This window comes from Centropristis striata, chromosome 4 (genome assembly GCF_030273125.1).
Source record: "Centropristis striata isolate RG_2023a ecotype Rhode Island chromosome 4, C.striata_1.0, whole genome shotgun sequence".
In the NCBI taxonomy this organism is placed as follows: Eukaryota; Metazoa; Chordata; class Actinopteri; order Perciformes; family Serranidae; genus Centropristis; species Centropristis striata.
Genome location: NC_081520.1, coordinates 5763237 through 5790180, shown reverse-complemented (window position 1 = coordinate 5790180; position 26944 = coordinate 5763237). Strand labels below are relative to the sequence as shown.

The window sequence follows — 26944 nt, the reverse complement described above, 5'->3', positions numbered from 1 at the left end:
GTGCCGTTACTTCGAGAAATTTGTTTTCACGTGGGACACGGACGACGTTCTCCTGAGTGAAAGTCCTGGGTTTGTTTGACCCTTCCACCTCCCGCGCTAACTGCAACTTTTGTGCTTTATACTCCGCCTCGTTACGGCCACTAGAGGGCGCCACTAACACCAAATGTAAACATGGGGCGTAATATGGTAAATAAATGATCCATGGGGTTGTATTTTGGGGGAGGACAGTCTAAAAATGTAAATAAGGGTCTATCAATTTAAAATGATTACACATGTTTGTAAATTAAAGCACATAAAAGTATATTCAGTAGTTTAAAAAAAGCCCTATCTGGACGACAGTAAAAGGCTGCTTACACAAATGCATCAAAAAATAATAATACATTAATATATTAGAACATATAAGAATATTTTACTTTTGATACTTTAGGTTAGGGCTGGGCGATATATCGATATAAAAGATATATCGATATATTTTTAAATGTGATATGGAATTAGACCATATCACATATATCGATATACAGTCATGGCAAAAAGTATTAAAATTATTATTGTTTCCTGTTTATGATTTTGGTTATTATCAAGGAAAACCATGGGGAATGTCTAGATATCAGCTCTTAAATTAAACTCTTATGAGCTAGTTTTTGTTGTTATCATTATATTTGTCCACACAAATGTACCTTTAGTTGTACCAGGCATTAAAATGAACAAGAAATTGAAGAAAACAGTGGTCTATAATTTATTTAAATGTGCACTTTATGGAGCTTTTTTTTTTTTTTTTTAAAGGTTCTGTTGTTATACAGTATTTATGTTCACTTAAATAAACTGTTTCAATAAAATTACTTGTGACATGTCATATTTGACTTTGACTGAACACTTGCTCTCACTTTGCAATAAAAATATCAGGATATATATCGTATATAGATATTCAGCCTAAATATATCGGGACATGGCTTTTGGTCCATATCACCCAGCCATACTTTAGGTACATGTTAATGCTGATACTTTTGTACTTTGTGGAGTGGAGTAATCATGCAGTGTGGTATTTATTCTTTAACTTAAGTATTTCTTCCACCACTGCAGACTGCTGAGGACATAACCATGACAAATAAGACTTGTGCTCTCAAAGAATGACCTGTGCAGATAAAACACACAGCCAGTGGCGGTTCTACACAGGGGCCTCCAGGGGCCACTGCCCCTGTGAAGAAGCCTTTGGCCCCTGCTGTGGCCCCTGTGTTAAATTAATAATAAAATTATCAATTTATAACAATGAACAATGGAACAATTCCAACCTTTTTTTTTTGTTCAAACAATATCTCATTGTACACAAAAGGAACCCAGAATGTGAACATTGTATAATAGTTTAACTCCCTGGAGTCTTAAAGGGATATTTTGTCCATTTTTGAATCCTTTTCATGTCTTTATGTGTCTTTGTAAGTCATTTTGTGTCTTTTTTGGTCATTTGTGTCATTTTGTGTCTTTTTTGTGTCTTTTTTGGTCATTTTGTGTCTTTTTTTTTTAGTCATTTTGTGTCTTTTTTTGGCTTTGTTTTTACTGAACTTTCAAAATAAAAAAAGTGATTGTGCACAAAAATGAGAAATGTCATTGTCATACAAATTTTTTTTATTATTGTTGGTGAGTCTCATTATTTAAATCAATGTATTTGTATCTTCCAAAAATTTACTTAAATAAGCTAAAATAAAGATTTTGAATGCTTCAATATCATCTTTGCCATTTGTTAATGTGCTAATGTGCTCCTCTGATTAAACACTGGCCCCTCCTTGGCCCCCACAGTAAAATTGGTTTAGAACCGCCACTGCACACAGCCACACATGCGATGTTAATTATTATAACTGAATGGTTTTGACCCACTTTATAGGCCTTGCTTCAGTTCTCACTCGTGTAAATATACACAATGGAAATAAAATCAATCTTCCTTTTTTTCTTGCTGTAAATTCTTTGTGATACCAGCTGACCAAGCCCGGTGTAAAGGTCGGACTACCTGTTCAGCCCCCTCTAGCCCCGCCCCGTTGCGCGCACCTGTGGCGCACAGCAGCCGCACCTGTACGGAGATCCGCGCCCTGCCCGGACACACAGCACCCTCATCCCTCACAGGTCCACACACCAGCCCGCTGCCACCTGACATGCTGGAGCTCCTGGCTTACCTCCATGACTCGGAGCTGGTGGCCCGGTTCCAGAGACGATGCGGACTCTTCCTGGTCGAGGCCGCGCATCAGAGCCGGGACAGGACGCGCGCTCCGGCTGCGACCCCGGTCCACTCAGACGGACCACGTGGACAGGTGAAGGGCAAATGGGACCACCAGGACAAGAACTCAAACTATGAATACAAGGAGAATGGACATACTGTCAGTGTAAGTTACAGCTTTTTTTTTAACCTTAAAACGTATCTTGCATTTGATTCCCACACAGTTTTAGCCTATTTATTAGGTTATTTAAGTTATAAACTCCGTGTTAAAGTTCTGGTTATCATTATTTTAGAACACCTTGAGGAAGTAGGTGTTAAACATGTAGCAGGTTTACTAGACTGTATCATTTACTGAAAAGATTGTGCAAACCCAACTGTGACTGGCTTTTCTCGTTTGTCTGGGTGTTGAGATCCTCATCTGCACAAAGACATGCTGTGTGTTGTTTACATTCTTCTGTGTCTCCCTTTTCTTATGCAAACAGTTTATTAGGGCTGGTTTAGGATCCCTTGATACTGTGCATTAATTGGAGCTTCTATATTGTTCAGAGTGGACATGTTTTTTTTTTAAACTTTTTATTTATTTTGCATTTTAGCTATAGACAAAAACATACAAATGTCCAAAAAGACAACTAGAAAAGGTAAAGAAGAAAGTAAAGTAAAAAAAAATGGAGTAAACTTAAGTTAAAAGAAAATAAAAACAAAAAGGGTAGGAGTGGGGCACACCACTCTAGTTGCAGCTTTTATCATTGTCCATTCGGTCAATTACTCATACTTATTACTGAGTAATTGACCCAACTTTTTTTGTGTACACATTCCATTTATGCCACCGCTGGTCCAAGGTCCCTGCTTTCATTCTGAGATAATACGTCAGTGTTTCCATCGAATAGATCTCCTCAACAATATCCAGCCATTGTGTTGGGCTTGTCATGGTCTTTTTACATGCCAGGATCAGTATTTTACAAGTCCTTCTTTTGAATAGTACTGTCTAGAGTCAAGCCCAGGTACATGATCCGGGGGTCCTTGGCAGAGTGGACATGTTTTAATATTTTTTTAATATTTAATAATCTACAAAAAGCTATTTCAATTTTCTACAAATGCTTATGAAGCTCCAATAGCTGCAAAATGATCAGATATAGACGGTACATGAATGCAAAACATTTTTGAGATGGAGATGAATAAGTTGTTGTTTGAAACTCTTAATGGGACACTGCAGTTTGCAGGCACTACACTATTCAACCTGTAAAGCTTTGTCAACCCAGATTATGTCATAATGATGTCATCTGGGCTTTCTTGGGTTGGGCTCAGACAATAAACAGAAAGTCTGTCCAATCCTGTGCATTATGGGAAAATGTAGGATTCAGCATTTTTAGAGCTTGATGCATAGTAGGGGCCCACTTAAACAATCTATAGAACATGGTGTAAAGTCCATTTGGGGTGTGTCCAACTCCACTTTTGCTAGTTAAACAGTGCATTATCCCGCCAAAATGTAAGGTGCAAGGGGCAACAGAGTTGTATTTAGTCTCTTAAGTAGGGGCACCTGCTTCTGGCACATTTCTGTTTAAATGGTGGACGTTTTCTGCTTTCATGGTCTCCCAGTCCTCTGTCACATCAACAACTCCATTTTACTGCAGATGAGCAAATGCACCATAATCTATTTAACTGAGGAGGAGGATCACTGTTGCCTGTCCTTGTGTGTGTAACAAGCAGAGTGTATGTGTGTTGTGTCAGTGCTTATTATCTGAATAGTGCACCCTTTAAATAACAGAAAACTACTACACCGTTGACTCTAGATCAGTTATTTGTTTGTCAAAGGCGCAATCACTTTCTGCTCCCTCAAGATAGCAGTGTGCAAACAATTTGCTGACCACACCTCAATTTAGGACCAATACACCCGGGCATACAGATGGGTGCTGGAACATTTGCTACTTTCATAACTTGGGTACTGGGTAGGGTTGTCAAAAGTATCCATACTCACAAAAGTATTGAGTATCTGAAGCTTGTTATCATAGTGGCAGTTTCTTTTTGCACAACTGTTTTTTATTACAAATATTTAACCTGTTGTTCTGTTCATTTTTACATGTTGCATTTTTCTTGTTAATAAAAATATTTCAGTTAAATTTTTGGGTCTTTGTTTTTATCCTTGTGGTATCGAAAATGGTACCGAGTAGGGCTGGGCGATATGGCCCTGAAAGAATATCACGATATTTCAGGCTATTTTTGCGATGACGATATTCTTGACGATATTAGGAAATACTTAAAAAGATATAGAAAATATGATATATTTTTTAGTCTGTATAAATAATTAAAAATCTAACATGTAGTGTGAAGTATAAATCTCAACAGTTGCCAAATACAAAAACGTTTACTCTTGACTCTTGAGTATGAGCAAATAATAAAAATAACCATTTAGGGGTTCTGGGGTCATATTTTAATGAATTTTGTAAAGGAGAATAAAGGTTCTTGTATGTTTTATTTAAGGCATTTTATTTTGACAGTCTTCTTGTAAGTTCTGTGGTGGATTCTGATAACACACCATGCTCTTATTTTGAAAGCTGCATGTGTTTAGCGACAGGGAGTAAGTAGCTTTTTGTGATTAAAACAACTTTAACCACTACATCAAGAAGTAGGAACGTTGCCAATATCACGATATGCATTTTTTTTAACCGTAAAACCCCCCCCCACGATATTATCGTGAACGATACGATATGGCACACCCCTAGTACCGAGTATCGAATATTTTCCTGAGTATCGGTATCGAGTTGAAAATTTTTGTATCGTGACAACTCAAGTACTGGGTTAAAATTGAGTTGGCCTGAATGTACAAGAAAAATCCATATATCCAAACAGTTGACCTGCTGTGTGGATAAAATGATAATATATGAAGTGAGGAAGTGGCAAAAATGGGATGGTAGATAAGATATGATACAGTTGCAGTAGCCATCTTTAGGCTCCAGCTTCCGTCATATTCTGTGTTGATTCTCTGCAGGGCTGCAGCACGCCTCAGTATGAGGTGAGGAACTGGCTCCTGCACTTCCTCTTCCTGGTGTCGGCAGGCCTGGGGCATGAAATCTTCTACATCACCTGTCTGCCCTGCATACACTGGAGCCTGGACCCATTTCTGTGCCGTCGACTCGTCAATATGTGGACTGTAAGTGGCAGCGAGAGAGAAAGAGTGTGTGTGTGTGTGTGTGTGTGTGTGTGTGTGTGTGTGTGTGTGTGTGTGTGTGTGTGTGTGTGTGTGTGTGTGTGTGTGTGTGCTTCAGCCTGATGTCCTGTTCGCTCCACAATGTCACCTCTCTTCTCTCTGCTCTTCATCTCCCTCTCTTCACCTTTCAACCTCCTTTTATCCTTTCTCCCCCTTCCAGTGACCTGTCCCTGACACCACCATGTTCATATATCCCCAGGCCTGGGGGCCAGTCTGACTGGTGGCCCTTGACATGGTGAGAGGCCACACATGGGGACACATTAGTAAAAAAAAAGACTGCTAGGATCTCCCCTTTAGATGTTTATTGTGACAGAATCCAGCACATTATGACACGAGAGCCTGAAAACATGTCAAATGTGATCCCAGGAGGAGAGTGTGTGACACTTGTAGAGACGGAGCCATGCAGCCTCACTCCTGCACTCTGTGTAATGGGCAGTGTGTTTTTGTGCCCTTTGTGTCCCCGCCCCGGGCGCTTGGTGGGTGCCCTGTGTCTGAACCCCCTTGTTTGGCCCCCCAGGGGCAGAGACACCATTCTTCTGGCATCCTGGCTTCACCAGGCCCCTGTGTGAACTCCTCTCACATAAACACCAACACACACACATGCCTGTGCTCCCCTGCCTCGCCTGCTAAACACACTCATTGCCCTCCCTCTAGTTAGACATTACCAGCTTTGCTCTGTGTTCTCCTCCCCCTGGTCTACCAGCAGAGTGTTTTATTGGCCTCATCTGCGCTCTGAGCTTTTTCTCTCTTTGGACCGAACATTTGGTCTGTCAGCCCTCGGGGCGCATCACCCCGCACTTGGGACTTCTAACAGCACCCTGCCATTGTGCTGGTGGAGTTATCTAAGGTTCACGGAGGGCTGTGCGTTCTCTCTCTGTCTCACACAAAACTGGCAACTCACGCCAGCATCTGAAGTGCACCCATGCAAATTAAGACTTTTATGCATGAGCAAACACATTACAGGCACATGACTGACAAACACACACGCTCATTATACACACACGTACACTCGTGTCTTTTAAAGGACACGAGGATCTGTTGCTGTTACTTGCAGGGTGACTTTGGTTGACTTAGAGAACAATAGCTGTCATTAACCATATGGTCATGAATTACATTGCTGTGTTGTATGGTATCATTGTAGCATAGTGTTATGCAAATCATGCACCCACTGTGCTGTTTGGAATTTTAAAAGCTCAAGTTGTAGATAGAGGGCACACGCTGTGATGTGGAGCGTGTTTAGAAAGGAACTGCATGTAAAGTTTTCACTAATGATGGCAGATGATGGTCATATTCAAAGACAAATACTCTTTATTCACAGAGGATCAAACTTCTTCAGCTATATGACCCTGAAACAGCCATCAGGGATGAAGGCTCGGCGTCACAATATGATGTTCTTCTGTGAATAAAAAGACTGTCACATGACCCTGCCCTCTTATCACTACAAGGAGACTGTGCTCTCTGATGTTTTTGTACTGCCGTTATAACTACATTTTTGAAAAGTTGAAAAATTCTTGAAAATAACCCAAATAAATAAATATTACCCAAATAACCCAAATAAATATTGTTAGTGTGGCTCCGTCTAGTTTTACTTGAAATGCACACTTCAATTATGGAGCGTGAGGATGTAGTTGACGCGTGTCTTAAGCAGAAAAAATCCCACAGTTTCTTTCAAAGGTTTATTGAAAACCTTTCGTTTGAGCATTACAAACAATAAACTGCAGCAATCCAAAAATAATAATAATTATAAGCACGGTCAAAAACTAGTGTGCTCTCCTCGTCTCCATAATCCTAATTAAAACAAAGTAAGCAATTATGACGTTACACACATCTCAGCCAATAAGAAGAGTGCAGTTCCTATGAACCAATAGGCATTCCTACAACCTCAATAAAGAACTATAAACTTATGAAATACAAATCTGAATTATTTAGCAGCTTCTCCACAATGTACAAAATGGCTCTAACAAATATAAACCATTGACAAAAATGTTTAAGAATCAATGAGCTTCAGATTAAATTAATATTCCTGATTTTCATTTTATTTAAATAACTGTCTGCTAAATCCCTATCTACCGCCAAATGAGGAAGAATCACACGCAGCGCACAGTTAGTGACACAGTAGACGGAGCTACAGCAACAGAATTGCTCACTTTAGTGTGAAGCAGCTTTCCTTTTCCTTGTCTCTGCTGGCATTGCAAGAAAACAGGAAAAACAGCAGAAAAGAGTGATGACGACAGATGGAGACACTTCCAAAACAAGTGCAAGTATAAAGAAAAAGAAAAAAGTAACTGATGTGACACTGTTTGATCTTACTACTTGGTACTGGGTTGATTCGGTTGATACCTTGAAGGTAACAAGAACTAATACTCACAAGCTACACCCGAGTCTGATGCAAGGTTATAATAGTTTGGGATTTTTCATTAGTTTTAGTGTTGTTGTTGTTTTCAAATTCGGTTAGTTTTAGTTCGTTTTTAGTGTGAGTTTGCTAGTTTTAGTTTAGTTTCTAGTTTTTCAAAATGCTTAGTTTTAGTTTAGTTTTTATTAGTTTTAGTTTAGTTTGAGTTTTTTTGTAATGGGCTATGTGTTGGGTGCTAGATTCAAAGAGGTCATAATAAATTTTGCCTTTATTTCCTTTGGCTTATCCATCTCAGCCTCAATAAGGTTATTAACTCTTACAGTTCCAGCTGTATTGAACTTTGGTTCGAGTGTAGACATCCCAGTCTCAATAAACATATTGACCAATGTGTTGCATGTTCTAATAGAAACACTGGATTATGTATGAAAAAAGTTAACAAAGACGAAAACGAAAGACATTTTCACTATAATTTTAGTTAGTTTTAGTTAGTTTTGTAACCACACATGCAGTTTCAGTTAGTTATCTTTTTTATTTCAGTTAACTAAAATGTTTTTTCAATTCTAGTTTTCGTCATTTCGTTAACTATAATAACCTTGGTCTGATGGGAATGTTACTATTTAAACATTTTGACCCATTCTAACATTAGCATTAGCCCTCGGTGAAGAACTCTGGACTACACTGTGCATAGCGATATTGCTTGTCGTAAAGTTTTGTTGGCTGCCAATTTTAAAAAATAATAATAAAAAAAGCTGCGGTTGCTAATGATGGTAGCTTGGCTAATTAAAAATAGCAGTTTTTGCAGTATGTCCGCTTTTGCACAAGTGAAAGTTGAACATTTTTCTCTGACCAATCAGTGGTCTGCAGTGTTTCAGTTCCACCTTGAAACCTCCACCGATGTTGTGCCAGGTACCATTCATAACTTTTGCCAATAAAAAAACAAAAAAAGAGCATTTGAAGTCGAGTAGAGCCGTGCCGTATCATTCAGTAGAGTTGTGCCATTTGCTGTGAAGTAGCTAATTCTTTGTATTAATGGAAAAGTGAAGTCCTGCTTAGCAGAGCCAAAAATATACAAAAGCTGGTACTCTGGAAAAGCAATAAATACCAGTTTCTTCAGAACATAGGAGGGTTATAAGTCAATGAGCAGGCCGGTAATGGCTGAGCACGACTTTAAAACTGGACCCAGAAGAAATTCTGCTGCCTCATTAAGGCTATCTCAGCAAATTACAGGAACCGTGCTGTGGGGATTTGGTATATTGGCGCCACAGTCATATTATGTGGGAACTATATCTGCATATCTTGGTTCATGAGAGCAGGCTGCAGCATGACTCCCAAAATACCCATTGTACAAATGGACTTCCATTATATGCTTCTGATGAGTTTAACAGACAGTAAAGTTAAACTTCAAGTAGCTTTACTGTTAAAAACCAAGATCTGTAGAAAGCAAAAAGCTGTTTTTCTCAAATATGTTACTGTTAGTGTGCACAGATCATGTTTAGAATTGACCCCAAGAGTATAATCTGTTGGGGAGTAATTTGATTCTGTGATACATCACAAAAAATTGAACTAGTAACTAAAATAACTATTTATCATGATGCTGTGAAACAAAACAAGCATCTTGTGGTCTCTACATACACCTGTAGCTCCTCTCCCCTACACACACACACACACACACACACACACACAAACACGGACAGGGACGGACACACACACACACCCACACACACAAACATGGACACGGACACACACACACAAACACGGACAGGGACACACACACACACACACACACACACACACTGATCCACATGTTGACAGATCAAAGTCCAAAGCTGCCCTGGTCTCAATCAATGCACTGATTCATGAGAAAACACGCACAAACACAACTATCTGTGTGTGTGTGTGTGTGTGTGTGTGTGTGTGTGTGTGCGTGTGCGTGTGTGTGTGTGTGTGTGTGTCTTGACCTGTCTTTAACTCTCCCCTTAATGTACTGGGTCAGTCCTTTGATGCCACTTGTACAAAGACACCAATGAGACACTGGCTCATGGGGCAGTTGAATGTAATGTTTGTGTTGATGGTGTGCAGGGGGCGGGGCGGGGGTATCATATCATGCAGGCACTTGAGCTGGTAGGCAGATTCATTGTGTGGAGGCAGAGGGGGAAGAGCACACAGTACGGCCTGTTGTATGAATACAAAGTGGTGGTGAATGGACAGGGTCAGACGTGCTAAATGGGCTCACCATTGTCCGTCCTCTGTTTATTGTCTGCTTCATGGTACCGATTATTCTGTCTGGGTGCATGTGTGTGTAGATGGATGCAGATATTGGAATAGTAAACTTTATATTCATGTACGACCAGAGGACCACAATACATTATTGTTGGAGGGTTTAACTCTTCCTCTCCCTTTATGTTATGTCCATACAGTGTTTTTAAACCTATGGTTGTATTTTAGGTCTGGGGCGATTTAGACTATTCAGTTAGAGAGTATGGAGCTAGAGAAGGATGTTAGCTTACCTTTGCATGAACACTGAGGGAAGTTGGAAACTGCTCAACTGACTCCAGCCAAAGTATGCTACCAGTACCTATAAAGCTCACTACAAACAAACTCCAGCTTGTTTGTTTAATCTGTAAACAAACTGAAATGTAGAAATGAAGATTTCTGTTTTTTATGAGGAGTTACGTGCTGTAATTTAGTGCCTGGATTTGGAGTCAGGGGAAGTGGACAGATTCAATCTTTTTCTACAGAGAGCAGGAGATCCAGCTGTGCAATACATGATGTATAGGGTCCGGCGAGCGGGGTCATCCTTATGTTCCCCGGAACATAGAGACATATGTTCCTTTTTTAGAAAAAAGGTCCTATGTTCCTGTTTTTCCCAAAAAGAGTCCTATGTTCCCCTGTAGCAATACATACTGGGGAACATAGGACCCTTTTTCTGGAAAAGGGTCCTATGTTCCCCGCAATCTATCAATATTTACGGTAGACTCTCAGCATGGCCAGAAGGCCTACCATCGCATGGCCCACCTTAGCTCAAGCAGCCCAAACTTAAATTTGCACAGCAGCTACTTTCTGCTCAATCAATCTAGGATTACTCATGTTTGTACATTCCCACCCCTAATCAAATTGTCTTGCATCGAGGCTAAGCTTTTTCCTTTTAGGGTTGGGTTAGGTTATTTGCATATGCGCGTCAAACAGCCCGTAGGCCTACATAGGGCTATTTGCCATGGAATTAAGCAGTAATGGTGGAAAAAGTAACAGACCGGGGAACATCGGACCCTTTTTGGGAAAAGCGGAGAAAAAGGGTCCTATGTTCCCTAGTCTCATACAAAGAGGGGAACAGAGGACCCAGGGAACATAGACACGCTCCCCAGAGAGCTCACTGACCACTTGCCATTTATGAATTTTCATAATCTCAATTCAACCTCAACTTTAGGCAAATGAGATCCGTCCATTGAAACGCACCAGGCTAATCAGGGTGAACTCTTGGAGCCGGCAAGATGGAAAATACATGACGTATGTTATTTGTTTAACCAACTCTCTGGTAATAGGAGAGGAAGTGGAGCGTATCATCAGAAACACGCCACTCACTTGAGTCCCACAGTTACCAAATCTTGTTCAGAAAAATGCAGAACAACTTTTCTGAGTCTGTAGAACCTCTACAGAGAGAAACACGACATGCACTTCTTCACCGTCATTGTTTTAAATTAACTTGCGGCTGCCGTCACATATTGAACACGTACTGCTGCTGCTGCTGTTAAACGCCACTACTGTCTCCTCACACTTTGTTCCACGATGCCAGATTGCAATGTGAATTCACAGACTGGAGACTCCAATATCACGCTGTTTCAGAATCAGTTTTAATGACCTAATTCAAAACGACGGCAGAGCTCGTTGCGTCACTTTTGCAGAAGCGCAGTATGAAAAGGGCTAGTGCCATTGCATGTTAGCCTGCATTAGCATTTAGCTCATGCACTTCATTACTAAACAAGAGCCTGACAGAGTTGTTAATGTGGCTTAACTATTAGTCTCATTTCTGTTTCTGTAAGTATTAAACAACAGCAGTTTAACATTTTTCACTTTTTTACTCAGGGATTTTTTGACCTACATATGTTGCAGGATGGAGAGATACAAAAGATCCTTCTCTCCTACAGCCATCAGGCTGTCTCATTCTAACAGAGATTCTACCAGACTAAGTGAATTTACCCTCGGGGATAAATAAAGTAATTTTGATTTGATTGATTTGATTTGATTTGATATTTTCAAGCAAACAACCTACATGCATCTGCTATCGTAAACCATATAAAGTTTTTAAATTGAGAAAACAAGTCGAGGTCGCTGCCCGCTGTTACAACTGAACAGTAACACGACTAAAACGGTTGTAACATGACTAAAAAACACCAAGTAAACAGTTTTCATGGCAAATCAACAGTATTTCAGTCAAGCAACTGCTTTACGTTAGTGATACAATAATGTATGAAATATAATATTTACCGGATGTACCAGTTGGAGAATTAATGTCCTCCCTTGTTGGCAAATCGAATTTGATGTATTTATTAATGTTGTATAGTTGTAGTAAAAATACTATACAACATTAACTCTTTAGATAGATGGATGGATGGATGGATGGATAGATGGATAGATGGATAGATGGATAGATAGATAGATAGATAGATAGATAGATAGATAGATAGATAGATAGATAGATAGATAGATAGATAATAAAAAATAATAGTAGTATTTAATATAAATAATAAAAGAAAAAAACACAGAACAGAACAAGGACACTTAAGAAGTTAATCAGTTGGTAGGTTGGCAAGTACAGTATATAATATATAATATAATATGTAATAATAAATAGTAACAATATGATAAAAATAAAAATAAATAAAATAATTATAAATAAAATAAATAAGATAATAAATAAAATAATATGATATGATAGGATAGGATATGATAATAATAATAATAATAATAATAATAATAATAATAAGGCCAGTAAGGCCGGTATAATAATAACAATAGTAGTATATCACAGTACTATAATACTAATAGTCATGGCAGCAACAGTATAAATAATAATAATAATAATAATAATAATAATAATAATAATAATAATAATAATAAGGCCAGTAAGGCCGGTATAATAATAACAATAGTAGTATATCACAGTACTATAATACTAATAGTAATGGCAGCAACAGTATAAATAATAATAATAATAATAATAATAATAATGATAACAGTAGTAGAAATAATAATAGAATAGTAGAAATAATAATAATAACATAGCAATGTGTCGTGCGTAGATTTAGTGCATTTCAGTAATGTTGGTTCTGGCAGAGGTAGATGAATTATAGAGTCTTATTGCAGAAGGGAGAAACAACTTTTTGTGCACCTCTATATTTCGACAAGTTGCCGCACCCAGCGGGTCAGCAGACAAACTTTTTTCTTTATCTCATTTGCCATGGTAACAAGCATTTAGTGATTACAGTGTCAGAAGAGATGGTAATAACAACCTCTCTTTTCTCTGCCTTAAACACACACATTAGTGTCCTGCTCACTCTCAGCGCGCTGCCTCCCTGCTCCTCACTAAGACAGCCATTCATTAAATATACAAGGCAGAGCTTTAAATAAACCTGGAGCTGGAGCAGGCTGCCCCTCCGAGGGCCGCTGGGGATCTCATGAAAGAGAATAGGCAGCACATTTGGCAGGACACACACACACACACACACACACACACTAATACCTATACTCCTCACACACACACACACCTTGCACCGAGTGTGTCATCCTGTCAGGAGCCCTATGTCTGACCCTGCCGGCTGAAGACGCTGCGTCAGCAAGCACAGCCTTCTTCAATTCTCAGTTTCTTACAATAGATTTTGTTTCTGTACGAGTGCAGCATCTGCACTTTATACCAGGGTGGGTCTCCACTCTCGTACAGTTCTTTTTTTGTGGAGTGGGGATGGTGATTACTTATTTATAAGACTGTGCAGTAAGTTTTAGAGCATAGCCTGATCAGGATTTTGCCTCCTCTTCTCATTATTTTATCATCATCTTCCTCCATCTTAAATGTGCTTCTGTGGCCAGCACACTGCAGGCATCTTTTGCACTTTTTTTCTTCTGTTTAATTGCAATACGCATCCTTTTAAATTAGGTGAAAAAAAAAAAAATTCAAATGTATTAATTAGGGGTGTGCCATATCGTAATCGTTCACAATAATATCGGTATATTTTATTTATGGTTAAAAAAAATGCATATCATGACATTCACAACGTTCTTACTTCTTGACGTAGTAGTTAAATTTGTTTTAAATACATGCAGCTTTCAAAATAAGAGCACAGTGTGTTAACAGAATCCACCACAGAATTTACAAGAAGACTGTCAAAATAAGATGCCTTAAATAAAACATCGAAGAACCTTTATTCTCCTTTACAAAATGTCATTAAAATATGCCCCCCAGAACCCCTAAATGGTTATTTTTATTATTTGCTCATACTCAAGAGTCAAGAGTATTTTTTTTGTATTTGGCAACTGTTGAGATTTGCACTTCAAACTACATTTTAGATTTTTAATTATTTATACAGACAAAAAAAAATCATATTTTCTATACCTTTTTAAGTATTTCCTAATATCGTCAAGAATATCGTTATCGCAAAATTAGCCTGCAATATCGTGATATTCTTTTAGGGCCATATCGCCCAGCCCTAGTATTAATTCAGAATTAGTTCCTTAAAATGACAATAAATCTGAATATGATGAGAAACTTGTTGGTACCTTATTTTTTTAAGACACATATGTCCTCTGTCCTCTTGCAGTTGGTGATGTATATCGGCCAGGTGATGAAAGATGTGCTGAAGCTGCCTCGTCCTCTCTCGCCCCCCGTGGTCAAGCTGGAGACGCGTGTCGATGCTGAATACGGGCTGCCGTCCACACACGCCATGGCCGCCACCGCCATCTCTTTCACCGTTTTACTGAGCGCTCAGTCCAGGTTTCAGGTGATAATCCCCGAAAACTCAATAAATACAGAAAAACCTGCAAGAAATAACAGAGGTACAGAGGTTACTCACAAATATGAGTACGAGATAGATAGATAGATAGATAGATAGATAGATAGATAGATAGATAGATAGATAGATAGATAGATAGATAGATAGAGGTAGCATAAATAAAAACAACAATAGAAAAAAACACAGAATAGAGAACAAGGACACTTAATAAGTTAAGAAGAAGAACATCAGTTGGTAGGATGGTTGGCAGATGATGGTAATAATTAAACTGGTGATATGATGGCAACAATGCTATAGTGACTAGATCTTATATAATAATAATAATAATAATAATAGTACAGTATATAATATATATAATATAATATGTAATAATAGATAACAATATAAAAATAAAATGAAAAATATAAATAAAGTAATAAGTAAAATAATATGATATATAATAATAATAGTAATAATAATAATATATAAATAAGGCCGGTATAATAATAATAATAGTAGTATATTACAGTATATAGTAATAATAGTAATGGCATTTGTATTATGGAAATCTATTATGCTCTGCTTCCGACAAAGCAAATGGAACTGGCTCGGGTCCAAAATGGGTCACAGCATTGAGTGAGGCAGGGTCAAAGTCATCTACAGGGAGTCAGTGGAGTTTGGAACTTGTCCAACCAGTACAGGGGCCTTTAAAACTGGTTGGAACAGGCTGATTGCTCAGCCATCAGTGCTGATGCTTGCATCTGTCTTGAGCACCTGTCCTCCAAACAACTTCACACTCAGCACTGCACATTCTGGGTCCTGAGCGATGCACCTGCCATGACATTGTGGCATCCTCCTAGTACATACCTGTCAAGTATCCCGTTTTGGCCGGGAAAGTCCCGTATTTCACCCAGGCAGCAACCTCCGTGTCTGAGCATGGAGGCAAACCAGGAAGTACCTTAAGCTGCATTCTACTGAAAATTCCAGCAGGGGGCGCTAAGTTTGGCTGCAAAAAAAATCTGCCCATTCATTTCAGTGCAAAATTTGAAAACTTCTCACTTGATTAATTACCTCAGAATTTTTTTCTCAGGACAACACTATGGTCTCAATCACTAGTAAAAAATCTTCTTCAAGACAATCTGATGTTAATAGTTCTAATAATGGCCCCATTTAGAAGAAAATAGAAGATAAAGAATCGTATGATTTGGGGCGGGGCTACCTTTGATTGACAGGTCACTAACAAGGCGAGCCGTCATCAGGAGAACAATGCGTATCCACGGCAACGTGTCAATAAAGTTATACATAACGTTATATAGATAGAAAAAAGGACGTTTACCGATTTGGCCTCATAACTTTGACGCTTTCACTGTATTTTCACTTAATGATAGTTTATTTGAACGTTGTGTTCAGTAAAAATGTCTTGTTCAGCGTTTGGTTGGACTAACAGACACTCCAAGGAGTCGCTGCTCAGTTTTCTGAGGTCAGTAACATACATTTTGGTTTGTTTTTTTGCCAAAACTAACATCCCAGTTAATGCTCCAGTTAATGCTAACATGAATTAGCAGCAGCTTCTCTCAGTCAGGTTGAGGTGTAGAGAGGCTGTAGTCAGTGATCAGATCCCTCTCCTCCTCCACAGTTCAGATATGGTCTGCTCCCCGTATCGGAAACAAGATGGCAACAAGTGTAATGCTGAACTCGAGGCTTCCAACGGGCCACAAACCAATGGGTGACGTCACGGTGACTACGGCCATTATTTATATACAGTCTATGATTTCACCCTTCTTTCCCGCCATCCTCCAGTATTAGTATTTTCCTGTAAATCTCCCGTATTTTAACCTGAAAAAAACATTCTCAATCTGAGCTCTGTCACTAGCCTCGCCTTAACTGCCACCCACAGTAGCCTACACACCTGGTAGATCGCATATTGATAAAATAATCCAATAATATATTTAGAATATATATATAAACAATCTGAGTGGGTTCATTCTGCATAACAAGTACTTTTACTTTTGATGCTTTAAGTACATTTTGAAGCTGATACGTTTGTACTTTTACCTCAGTAAGTTTTAAATGCAGGACTTTTACTTGTAGTGGAATAATTTTATAGTGTGGTGGTAGTACAATAGGTATTTAAATATGTAAAATACATGACACAAGACTTGATTTTTTTGCCCCCAACCCAATAATACTGAGTCCCAATAATAATAATAATAATACAGTAATACAGTTGCACAGTGCAACTTCAAGTACAATAACTTTCAAATCAATCCAGTGTTTATGCTTGACAATTTATCAGTAATAGTTTGAGGAGATTATTCAGTTTGTTCTGAATACTTCTTCCACCACTGGCAGTTGGTTTATAGCAACTTCTACAAACTACAACATCAGTCAGCAGTGGCGGTTTTACATTTGCAAATTAATAATAAAATGATCAATTTATAACAATGAACGATGTAACAATTCTTACCTATTTTTTGTTCAAACAATATCTCATTGTACACAAAAGGAACCCATAATGTGTACATTGTATAATAGTTTAATTGTGCAATAAAAGCTAAATATAATATATATATATATATCATTCTCACTGTACTGCACTTTCAAAATAAAAAAAAGTAATTCTGCACAAAAATGAGAAATGTCATAGTTGTACAAAAATAACTGTTAATGTTGGTAAGTCTCAGTGTTTCAATCAATGTAGTTCTTCCAAATATGAGAATTTTAGCTAAAATGAAGGTTTTGAATGCTTAAATATCATTTTTGACATTTTTTAATTTGCCCCTCTGATTAAACATTGGCCCCTCCTTGGCCCCCACAGTAAAATTAGTCTAGAACCGCCACTGTCAGTCGGATATTTAGAGAAGGCAATAACTGTTACTGTACATTGCATCTGTGATATTATTACTAAAACTGTGAGAGGAGAGTCAGTGGTTACACTACTCAGTACGAGGAAAAATAATATCAGCGCTGTCGCAGGCTGCAAATGATCGACTTACACCTCATTAGAACTTGGAAGAACAGGCTAAGTGGATGTTGAACTGAAATTTTGACAATATCTCATTAACAGTGCTATTAAATGACCATTGATTTTTATGGATTCCATTTTAAGATGAGCGAGGCACCAGTTGGTGTTAAATGAGTCGATGTGAATGAGCTGCTTCGCTCAAATCAAAATGTTAAACAGTGTGAGGCAGTGGGAGCAGTGGCAGTTCTACACAGGGGCCTCCAGGGGCCACTGCCCCTGTGAAGAAGCCTTTGGCCCCTGCTGTGGCCCCTGTGTCAAATTGATAATAAAATGATCAATTTATAACAATGAACAATGGAACAATTCTAACCTTTTTTTGTTCAAACAATATCTCATTGTACACAAAAGGAACCCAGAATGTGAACATTGTATAATAGTTTAACTCCCCGGAGTCTTAAAGGGCTATTTTTGAATCCTTTTCATGTCTTTACGTGTCTTTGTAAGTCATTTTGTGTCTTTTTTGGTCATTTGTGTCTTTTTTGTGTCTTTTTTTATTAATTTTGTGTCTGTTGTTGTGTCTTTTTTTATTAATTTTGTGTCTTTTTTTTGTTATTTTGTGTCTTTTTTGTCATTGGTGTCATTTATGTGTCTTTTTTTGTGTCTGTTTTAGTTATTTTGTGTCTTTTTTATGGTCATTTTGTGTCTTTTTTTGTCATTTTTATGTCTTCTGTGGGGTTTTTTTTTTGGATATTCTGTCTTCTCATTTTGTGTCTTTTTTGGTGATTTTGTGTCTTTTTTGTCATTGGTGTCATTTATGTGTCTTTTTTGTGTCTGTTTTAGTTATTTTGTGTCTTTTTATGGTCATTTTGTGTCTTTTTTTGTCATTTTTATGTCTTCTGTGGGGTTTTATTTTGGTTATTCTGTCTTCTCATTTTGTGTCTTTTTTGGTCATTTTGTGTCTTTTTCAAGACATTCAAAGATTTTGAATACTTAAATATCATCTTTGCCATTTTTCATGTGCTAATGTGCCCCTCTGATTAAACACTGGCCCCTCCTTGGCCCCCACAGTAAAATTGGTCTAGAACGGCCACTGCGTGGGAGTGTGTGGATGGATGGCAGCCAGCTCGCTGGTAGCTGAGTGGGATGAAGGGCGTGGCCCCGCTGTCCATCACATCGTCCTCACTGAGCTGTTGGACAATGGGCAGGGAGAGGCGGGGCCCGCAGTCACCATCAGTCACCATCAGCCACACCCGTCGAGCTGCTGTTTGGTCCCCTGATGGACTCGACTGAGTCAATGACTGTCAGTCCACGTCTCCTCCTCCAGACTCTTCCTTCTTTATCTCTCACGTCCGACTGCAAAGTCAATAAAACAGTCAGTGGCTCAATCATAGGCTGTCTTAATCAGGCAGTGTTTTAATGGACTCTTGCAACCTTCAGATGGTTTACAGCCTCTAACAGCTGTCACACTGATTTGTGGCCACATCGTGTCAACTATTCTCCCTCCATCGTCCTGGTCTCAACCAAGGTTATTATAGTTACCGAAAACTAACAAAATAATGAAAACTAAAATTGAAAAACCATTTTTGTTAACTGAAATAAAAATCAAAGTCAAGTCAAAGTTTATTTATAGAGCACATTTAAAAACAACCTCAGTTGACCAAAGTGCTGTACAGTTATTAAAATAGAATAAATCATACACAAATAGGTATAAACAAAAACAATGAAAACAATAAAATACTAAAAACAGTATTTGTACAATAAAATAAAATAGAATAAAATAGTAATAAAAACTCAATCCAAAACAGCGTTAGAGATAAAAAGACAAAAAATAAAAAAAAAGGTAAAAAAAAAAAGTTTTTAAAAAAACGACAACTAACTGAAACTGTATTGTGTGGTTACAAAACTAACTAAAATTATAGTGAAAATGTCTGTAGTTTTCGTCTTTGTCAACTTTTTTCATACATACTCCAGTGTTTCTATTTCAACATGCAGGAACACATTGGTAAATATGTTTACTGAGACTGGGATGTCTACACTTCAACCAAAATAAAAAACACCCCGAACTGTAAGAGTTAATAACCTTATTGGGGCTAAGATGGATAAACCAAAGGAAATGAAGGCACATACCCATTACCAAAAAACTAAAACTAACACTAAAACTAATAAAAACTAAACTAAAACTAAGCATTTTCAAAAAAATAAAAAATAAACTAAAACTAGCAAACTCACTCTAAAAACTAACTAAAACTAACTGAATTTGAAAACAAAAATTCACAACGAAATTAAAAACTAAAACTGATGAAAAATCCAAAACTATTATAACCTTGGTCTCGACCCCTGAGACACCCTGTGTACAGTAGAGCACTTAACTGTGGCCTGAAATTCCTCAAGGGATTCCCCTGAAAGAAAAAAAAGCATGCTATAGATGAGTAGCAGGCTGTTGCAGAGGCTCCTGAATGACCACGAGGCCTCGGGGCAGCTCGCCCGGTTCCCGGAGCAGGTCAAAGGTCACGACAGTCAATCACAGAGTGACCCCCTCCTGTCCCTGGCATCCTTTGTGGCTATTCAAAAAAACCCTCTCTTCATGAACTACCACTGAATAGGCTTCCAGCTGCAAAAGACAGGAAAAGACACAGGAAAAAAGGCAGAAAGGAGGAGGGGGGACAGGAGGGAGGGTGGAGGAGGTGAATGAATACACAAGGCCTCTCTTCTCACTGTTATTGAAATGGAGGGGGGAACAAAACCTGCCGCCGTAGGTAAAGGAGGGAGGGCAGAGAGGATGGAGAGACAGTAGAGGAATAAAGGAGCAGTGACTCGGTGACTGGCAGAACGTCAACCCCTACGTCACCGTTAAGAGGAGTGACGAGTGAATGATTTGATCACAAACTAACAGGAAAAAAGAATGAAGACAAAAAAAAATTTATAGTGCATTATGAGCGCATTCATAGTGAATTATAATGCTCATTATAATCAATCATAATGCATTATGACTGCATTCATAAACACATATTAAGTTTCATGATGCACTATATCAACAGTTATAAATATAGCTTATAATGACTTAGTATAGCTAATCATGGTGTTTCATTGTTAGCTATACTGCATTATAGATGCGTCTATATGAACCTCACTTTACTTAAAGCATACATTGATCATTTATTTCTACTTATGGCATCCTATGAGTCCTTATAACAATTGATTGTTGAGGTGTGTGTATAGAGGGGTATGAGTAGTTGTAATGTATTATAAGCCTCATCAGTCAGCCTGTAGTTTATAACCAGTCAAGAGCACTCATAAGACACTTGGATTTATAAGTCATTATAAGCTATATTTATAACTGTTGATATAGTGCATCATGAAGCTTTATATGTGTTTATGAGTGCAGTCATAATGCATTATGATTGATTATAATGAGCATTATAATTCACTATGAATGCGCTCATAATGCACTATAGATGTAGTCTTCATAGAAAGTGTTACCAAAATTTCTCACTGAAGAATGTTTGGAATTTTAGGGGCATAACAACATTCTACGTTTACAGATTTAATCAGGGAGCGGTGTGTGTCATTGTGTGTGTGTGTGATGTAGCGACATGTCTTTGCTGGTTAAAAATGTACATGCATGTTTTTGTGTCACAGTTCCAGTTCGAGGTGGGGCTGCTGATCGCACTGACGGTGTCATCTTTGGTGTGTCTGAGCCGCCTCTACACCGGCATGCACTCAGTTTTGGTGAGCTAGTCCCTCCTGCACACACACACACACACACACACGCACACACATAAAATATTCAGGCTCAATGCAGGATTCATAATTCATATCTGTGTCTGGTTAAACTGTCTGGCTGAGGCTTTGATCCAAGACTTTTAATTCAGCAGACACTTTAAATTGCCTTCATGTCATTTGAAGATCTTGAAGCCATAATATAACATTATACAAGTTAGTAAATCAGTTATGTCTAAGACCACACTCATCAATCAGGATGACCTCATCACTGAACAGCTGCTTTAAATATAAAAAATATTATATATAATATAATATAATATATATATATATATATATATATATATATATATATATATATATATATATATATATACACTACTGGTCAAAAGTTTTAGAACACACCAACTTTTCCAGAATTTAATTGAAAATTATGCAGTTTAATGTCTCAGTGTACTCTGAAATTAATGCACATTTGCAACATTTAAAATTCTTTATTGAGCATGATAGTGTTTTGAAAGTAAAAAAAAGATTCAAAATCACATTTTATGTTGGACTAAAGGACTAAAAAAAGACACAAAATGTCAAAAAAAAGACACAAAATGACAAAAAAAGATACCAAAAGACACAAAATGACCAAAAAAAAGACACAAAATGACCAAAAAAAAAGACACAAAATGACTTACAAAGACATGAAAAGAATTCAAAAATGGACAAAATAGCCCAAGACTCCATAGAGTTAAGTTGTTAACCCATTTCTTGTTCCCTGAAAAAGGCCTACTTGTATAATTCTGAAATGTACGTTATTTTTCAGTTTTGGTTAAGCTTACCTTTTTTTATTTACCTCTGGCAGTTCACCACTTACCTTTGTACCCTTTCAAGCTGTTCATTTGACTTGAACTGCTCGAATTTCAATAAAAAACTGGAAAAATTGGGGTGTTCTAAAACTTTTGACCGGTAGTGTATATATAGATATAGATATACACTGACCATATGATATTGGCACTGATGACACTGATATTCACCGACCAGCACCTCTACAACTCTCTAATATATAGACATGTGACTTATGTTGTTTGGGCCAATTCCCAAGTAATTTTTTTCTTAATCCTCTGGGGTCTATGATCACACTGTTATGGTAATTTTTTATGTAGTTTTTTTATATTTGAATTTTATCTTCATATGTTCATATTTGTAACCTATGTTTACATTTTTCAGGTCTTAAACAGTTCATTGAGCACATTTGTGGTTTTTATTGTCATAAATAGTATAATTTTATTTCAGATTTCATGTTTTTGTGTATTTTTGGGCTCAATATATGTTAATAAAGTGGGTTAAAGTATACGTATAATATATATCATGTTAAAGTTGTGCTGAGAAAATACCAAATATCAAACATGAGTATAGTAAATATTATGTGGTATATAAAGGGACAAATATGCTCAGACCCCAGATGGTTAAGCAAGTCAAGTGATGAAGGGATGGATCATGTTGTAGACAGAAACCTTTGATGGGCAGGTCTTGCATTCAACAGTTCAACTTTTTCCTTTAGCCATGGCACCTAGTAGTCACATGAAACTGAAAACATAAAATAAACACCGACAAGACATTTGAATCATCACATCTCAAGTCAAAACAAGCCATGAGTCTTTAATCCTCTGGGGGCGTAACAAAAAAACGAGGTCACATGGATCGCTGCTATCGACTTCACTCAAAATTACAGACTTGAAATTTTCTCCAGTCTTTTGATGTTCCGAGGTCATGTAAAACCAAAGATATGATCGTTTTAATTTGATAGTACAAAAATATTTATTCAAGTGTTTAAGTAGGATGGGACGAGGCAGGCGTGGCATTTAGTTAAAATGGAAAAAAGGGGTCTAATCATCTAACACTGTTCCTATAAATAAATATGTTTATATGGTATTTTTTTTATGTATAGTTTTATTATATTTGAATTTTACCTTCATATGTTCATATTTGTAACCTATGTTTACATTTTTCAGGTCTCAAACAGTTCTTTGAGCATATTTGTGGTTTTTATTGTCAAATATTAAAATTTTGTTTCAGATTTCATGATTTTTGGGCTCAGTATATTAATAAAGTGGGTTAAAGTGAAAAAAAATAATAGTCAGATCATGTTGAAGTTGTGCTGAGAAAATACCAAATACCAAACATGACTATAGTAAATATTATGTGGTATATAAAGGGCAAATATGCACATACCCCAGAGGGTTAAGGAAGTCAAGTTAAGTCCATTTAATGGCTCACCATTAAATGAAATCTTAAAACTGATCAAAGTTAAAGGGTAACTTCACTTACATGAGCCCTCACAGATTCGTACTGATTCTGATGAATCATGTTGTAGACAGAAACCTTTGATGGGCAGGTCTTGCATTCAACAGTTCACCTGTTTCCTTTAGCCATGGCACCTAGTAGTCACATGAAACTGAAAACATGAAATATACACAGACAAGACATTCAAATCATCACATCTCAAGTCAAAACAAACCATGGGTCTTTAACTTCCAAGTCAAAATCAAGTCTCAAGTCGTCAAAAATAGTAACTCAAGTCCAAGTCACAATGACTCAGGTCCCCACATTCCACTAACACACACACACACACACACACACACACACACATAAGTAGTACTGACCTTTAAAGCTTTTGGTTCAAGGGATTTTTTAAAGTGGGGTTCTATGAAGTAGATCTCTGTAGTCAGTGTATTGATACAGTAGGTCAGGGATGGGCAACAGGAGGCCCGGGGGCCGCATACGGCCCGCACCTTCACTTGAAGTGGCCCTCAGTACAACTACATGCATTTGAGCATGAAATCTTAAAAGTGCAGTGTAAAAATGCACAAAATTACTTCTTGCAATTAATGTTGGTCTGCTGTTCTTGCACTGAAAAAAAAAGAAATCACAATGGCCCTCATTTATCAAGCGAGCGTAGAGACGAGCGCAGATCTGAGTGTATATTTCGTCTTACGTCAGGGTTCACGTGTGATTTATCAAACGATCGTATCTCTCCAATCACAGCGTGAGAATGATCGGCTGTTGATAAATGTGGCGGCTCGAAACAAGCGTCATTTAAATACCACGCCCTAATATATACCTGATTCAGAAGACTCGCCTTCAGAGTTTACAACACCGAAGGGCGCAATACGGCCAAAAAGAGGATTTTTTCACCCTCTAAACTCAGCTTTATTAGCAAAGTGCACCGTTACAATTAACAATAGGGGCAATATAGACATATTAAAGAAATACGCAGCGACGGAGGTTTATGAAATAAAAGTACTTATAGTTATAAACTCAAACAAGTTCAGTGAATATTTTACATTTGGAGCACGGACTTTGAAGGTTTCAGCTTTTTGGTTGAAGGAGGTATTTTAAAGTAAGTTTTAATTCCAAAAGAAGAGGAATTTCTCAGTCAGAAAGTGAAATGCTGACGTCCAACAGCTGCAACACAACAAACTAGTTTTGTTTGGCAGCATAAAAAGTGAAAAAGAAGGAAATCAGTGGTGCTGTCAGCAGAGTAGCGGACTATTAAACTCCCGGCGAGGTTTGAGTAATTACATCGTGATATATAAAGCTTAATAATCTATACAATATCCGAATATTGCTATTATTATGATGGAGATATATTATTCACCTCTTTACATTTACTAATAATGATGTCCTAGTGAGAGGAGCGTGTGGCAGCGCTGATTGGAAATGTTTCTATGCGGGCAGAACCGCTGGTGGAGGAGACGCTGACGCTCCGGTGTCGGAGCTGGATAACGCTTAATAGCAGAAGACAACAACATTTAATATCCTCGGCTGGTATTCTGTTTAAAGAATTTCACGATCGCAGGGTTTATTTATTTATGGATTATGTTTTAATGATAAATTATGTAGTCTAAACATGTTTTGCTTTGTCACTATTAAAAATCAAAACACCACAGAGTTTTATCAGCTCCAGGCATCGATACAATAGTCTAAGATCAATTCTCAGACTCAGACGTGTGGACTTCACGCTGACTCAAACCTGCGTACACGAGCTGAGAGCAGACTGAGATCTGATCGTACCCTCCGCTCACGTCCAAATTGATAAATGCCGAGCCTTGCGTAGAAATCATCTTACGCCCACTTTACGCACACTTTCTGACGTACGCTCGTTTGATAAATGAGGGCCACTAAGTGGTTATTTTTTATTTGCTTCAAACCTTTTGTATTCCTATTTATACTGTTATACATGCATTTGAGCATGAAATATGTTAAGTTTCTGCACTGTAAACATATTTAAAATTGCAGTTTCATCATATCTGGTTAAGTGCATGGTCCTATATCTGCCCCTCTGGTAGTGTCCATGAAAAATTGTGGCCCCCTGCAGCATTTAAGTTGCCCATCCCTGCAGTAGGTGAACTTTCCGTTGCACTCTGGTGACGTGTTGTGATGATTGTGTTTCCAGGATGTGATCTGTGGGGCTTTAATCTCAGCTGTCCTCCTGCTCATCACCTACCCATACTGGGAAACATTTGACCATTTCCAGCTCAGGAGCCTCATCTCCCCTCTGGTTGGGTTTTCACTGCCCCTCTTCCTCAGCTACACGTATCCAGAGCTGGACCACTACAGCACCACACGGGGGGACACCACCACCATCCTCGGAGTAGCAGCCGGGTGCTCTGTGGGATACTGGGTGGATGAGCAGCTGGGGCAGACGTTTGAGCCCCAGGGGGCGCTACCTGTACCCCTCCCAGCACTGACAGCTGCTGCAGTGGCACGAAGTGTTGCCCGCTTCCTTGTGGGAGGTGTAGCGTTAGTGGGAACTCGGCAGGTAGTAAAAACACTGAGTCTGCAGGTGCTGTATTCATGGTACAGAGTGCCAAAAAGTGACGACAGCGCCAGGAGGAGAAGAGAAATTGAAGTGCCGTATAAGTTTGTCACCTACACAGCTGTTGGACTTGTCAATTCTATACTGGTCAACAGATTCTTTGTTCTACTGGGGCTATTATGAACTATCACAACATGGTCTCCGTGAAATAGCCACGGATTTCGCTTAACTCAAAATCCGTGGAATAGCCACGGAATCGCTCAAATTTCTGTGAAACTGACACGGATTTCGCTACAATGCAAGTTAATGACAGTCATATCCCGTTGCTATTCCAACATACAAAGTGATTATGTACATTCACTGAGTGAATATTTAGAAAATAAAACATATATTTCTCGCTAGAAATGTGATCAAAATCCATTTTTATGCAGAAACTAAGTCAAAATATTGATTTTTCACTAAAAATGAGAGAACTGTCCGCCATGTTTTTTGTTCTGACCGCCGGGACCTTGAAAGTCACGTGACTTTGAACAAACCAATAGCCACGGGATATGACTGTCATTAATTTGCATTGTAGCGAAATCCGTGTCAGTTTCACGGAAATTTGAGCGATTCCGTGGCTATTCCACGGATTTTGAGTTAAGCAAAATCCGTGGCTATTTCACGGATTTCTGTGAGACCAGGTTGACTATCAACATGTGCATAATG

General features: G+C 38.2%; 1 protein-coding gene across 1 annotated transcript; it reads left to right on the top strand.

The window, feature by feature from the left end:
• The first annotated feature begins 1846 nt into the window (after window positions 1–1846).
• Window positions 1847–26440, top strand: sgpp2 (sphingosine-1-phosphate phosphatase 2). Its single transcript, XM_059331542.1, has 5 exons — window positions 1847–2369; window positions 5190–5351; window positions 14571–14750; window positions 21346–21435; window positions 25874–26440. The coding sequence occupies exons 1-5, from the start codon at window positions 2142–2144 to the stop codon at window positions 26417–26419; spliced, it is 1206 nt and encodes a 401-aa protein (XP_059187525.1). The 5' UTR covers window positions 1847–2141; the 3' UTR covers window positions 26420–26440.
• The last annotated feature ends 504 nt before the right edge of the window (window positions 26441–26944 follow it).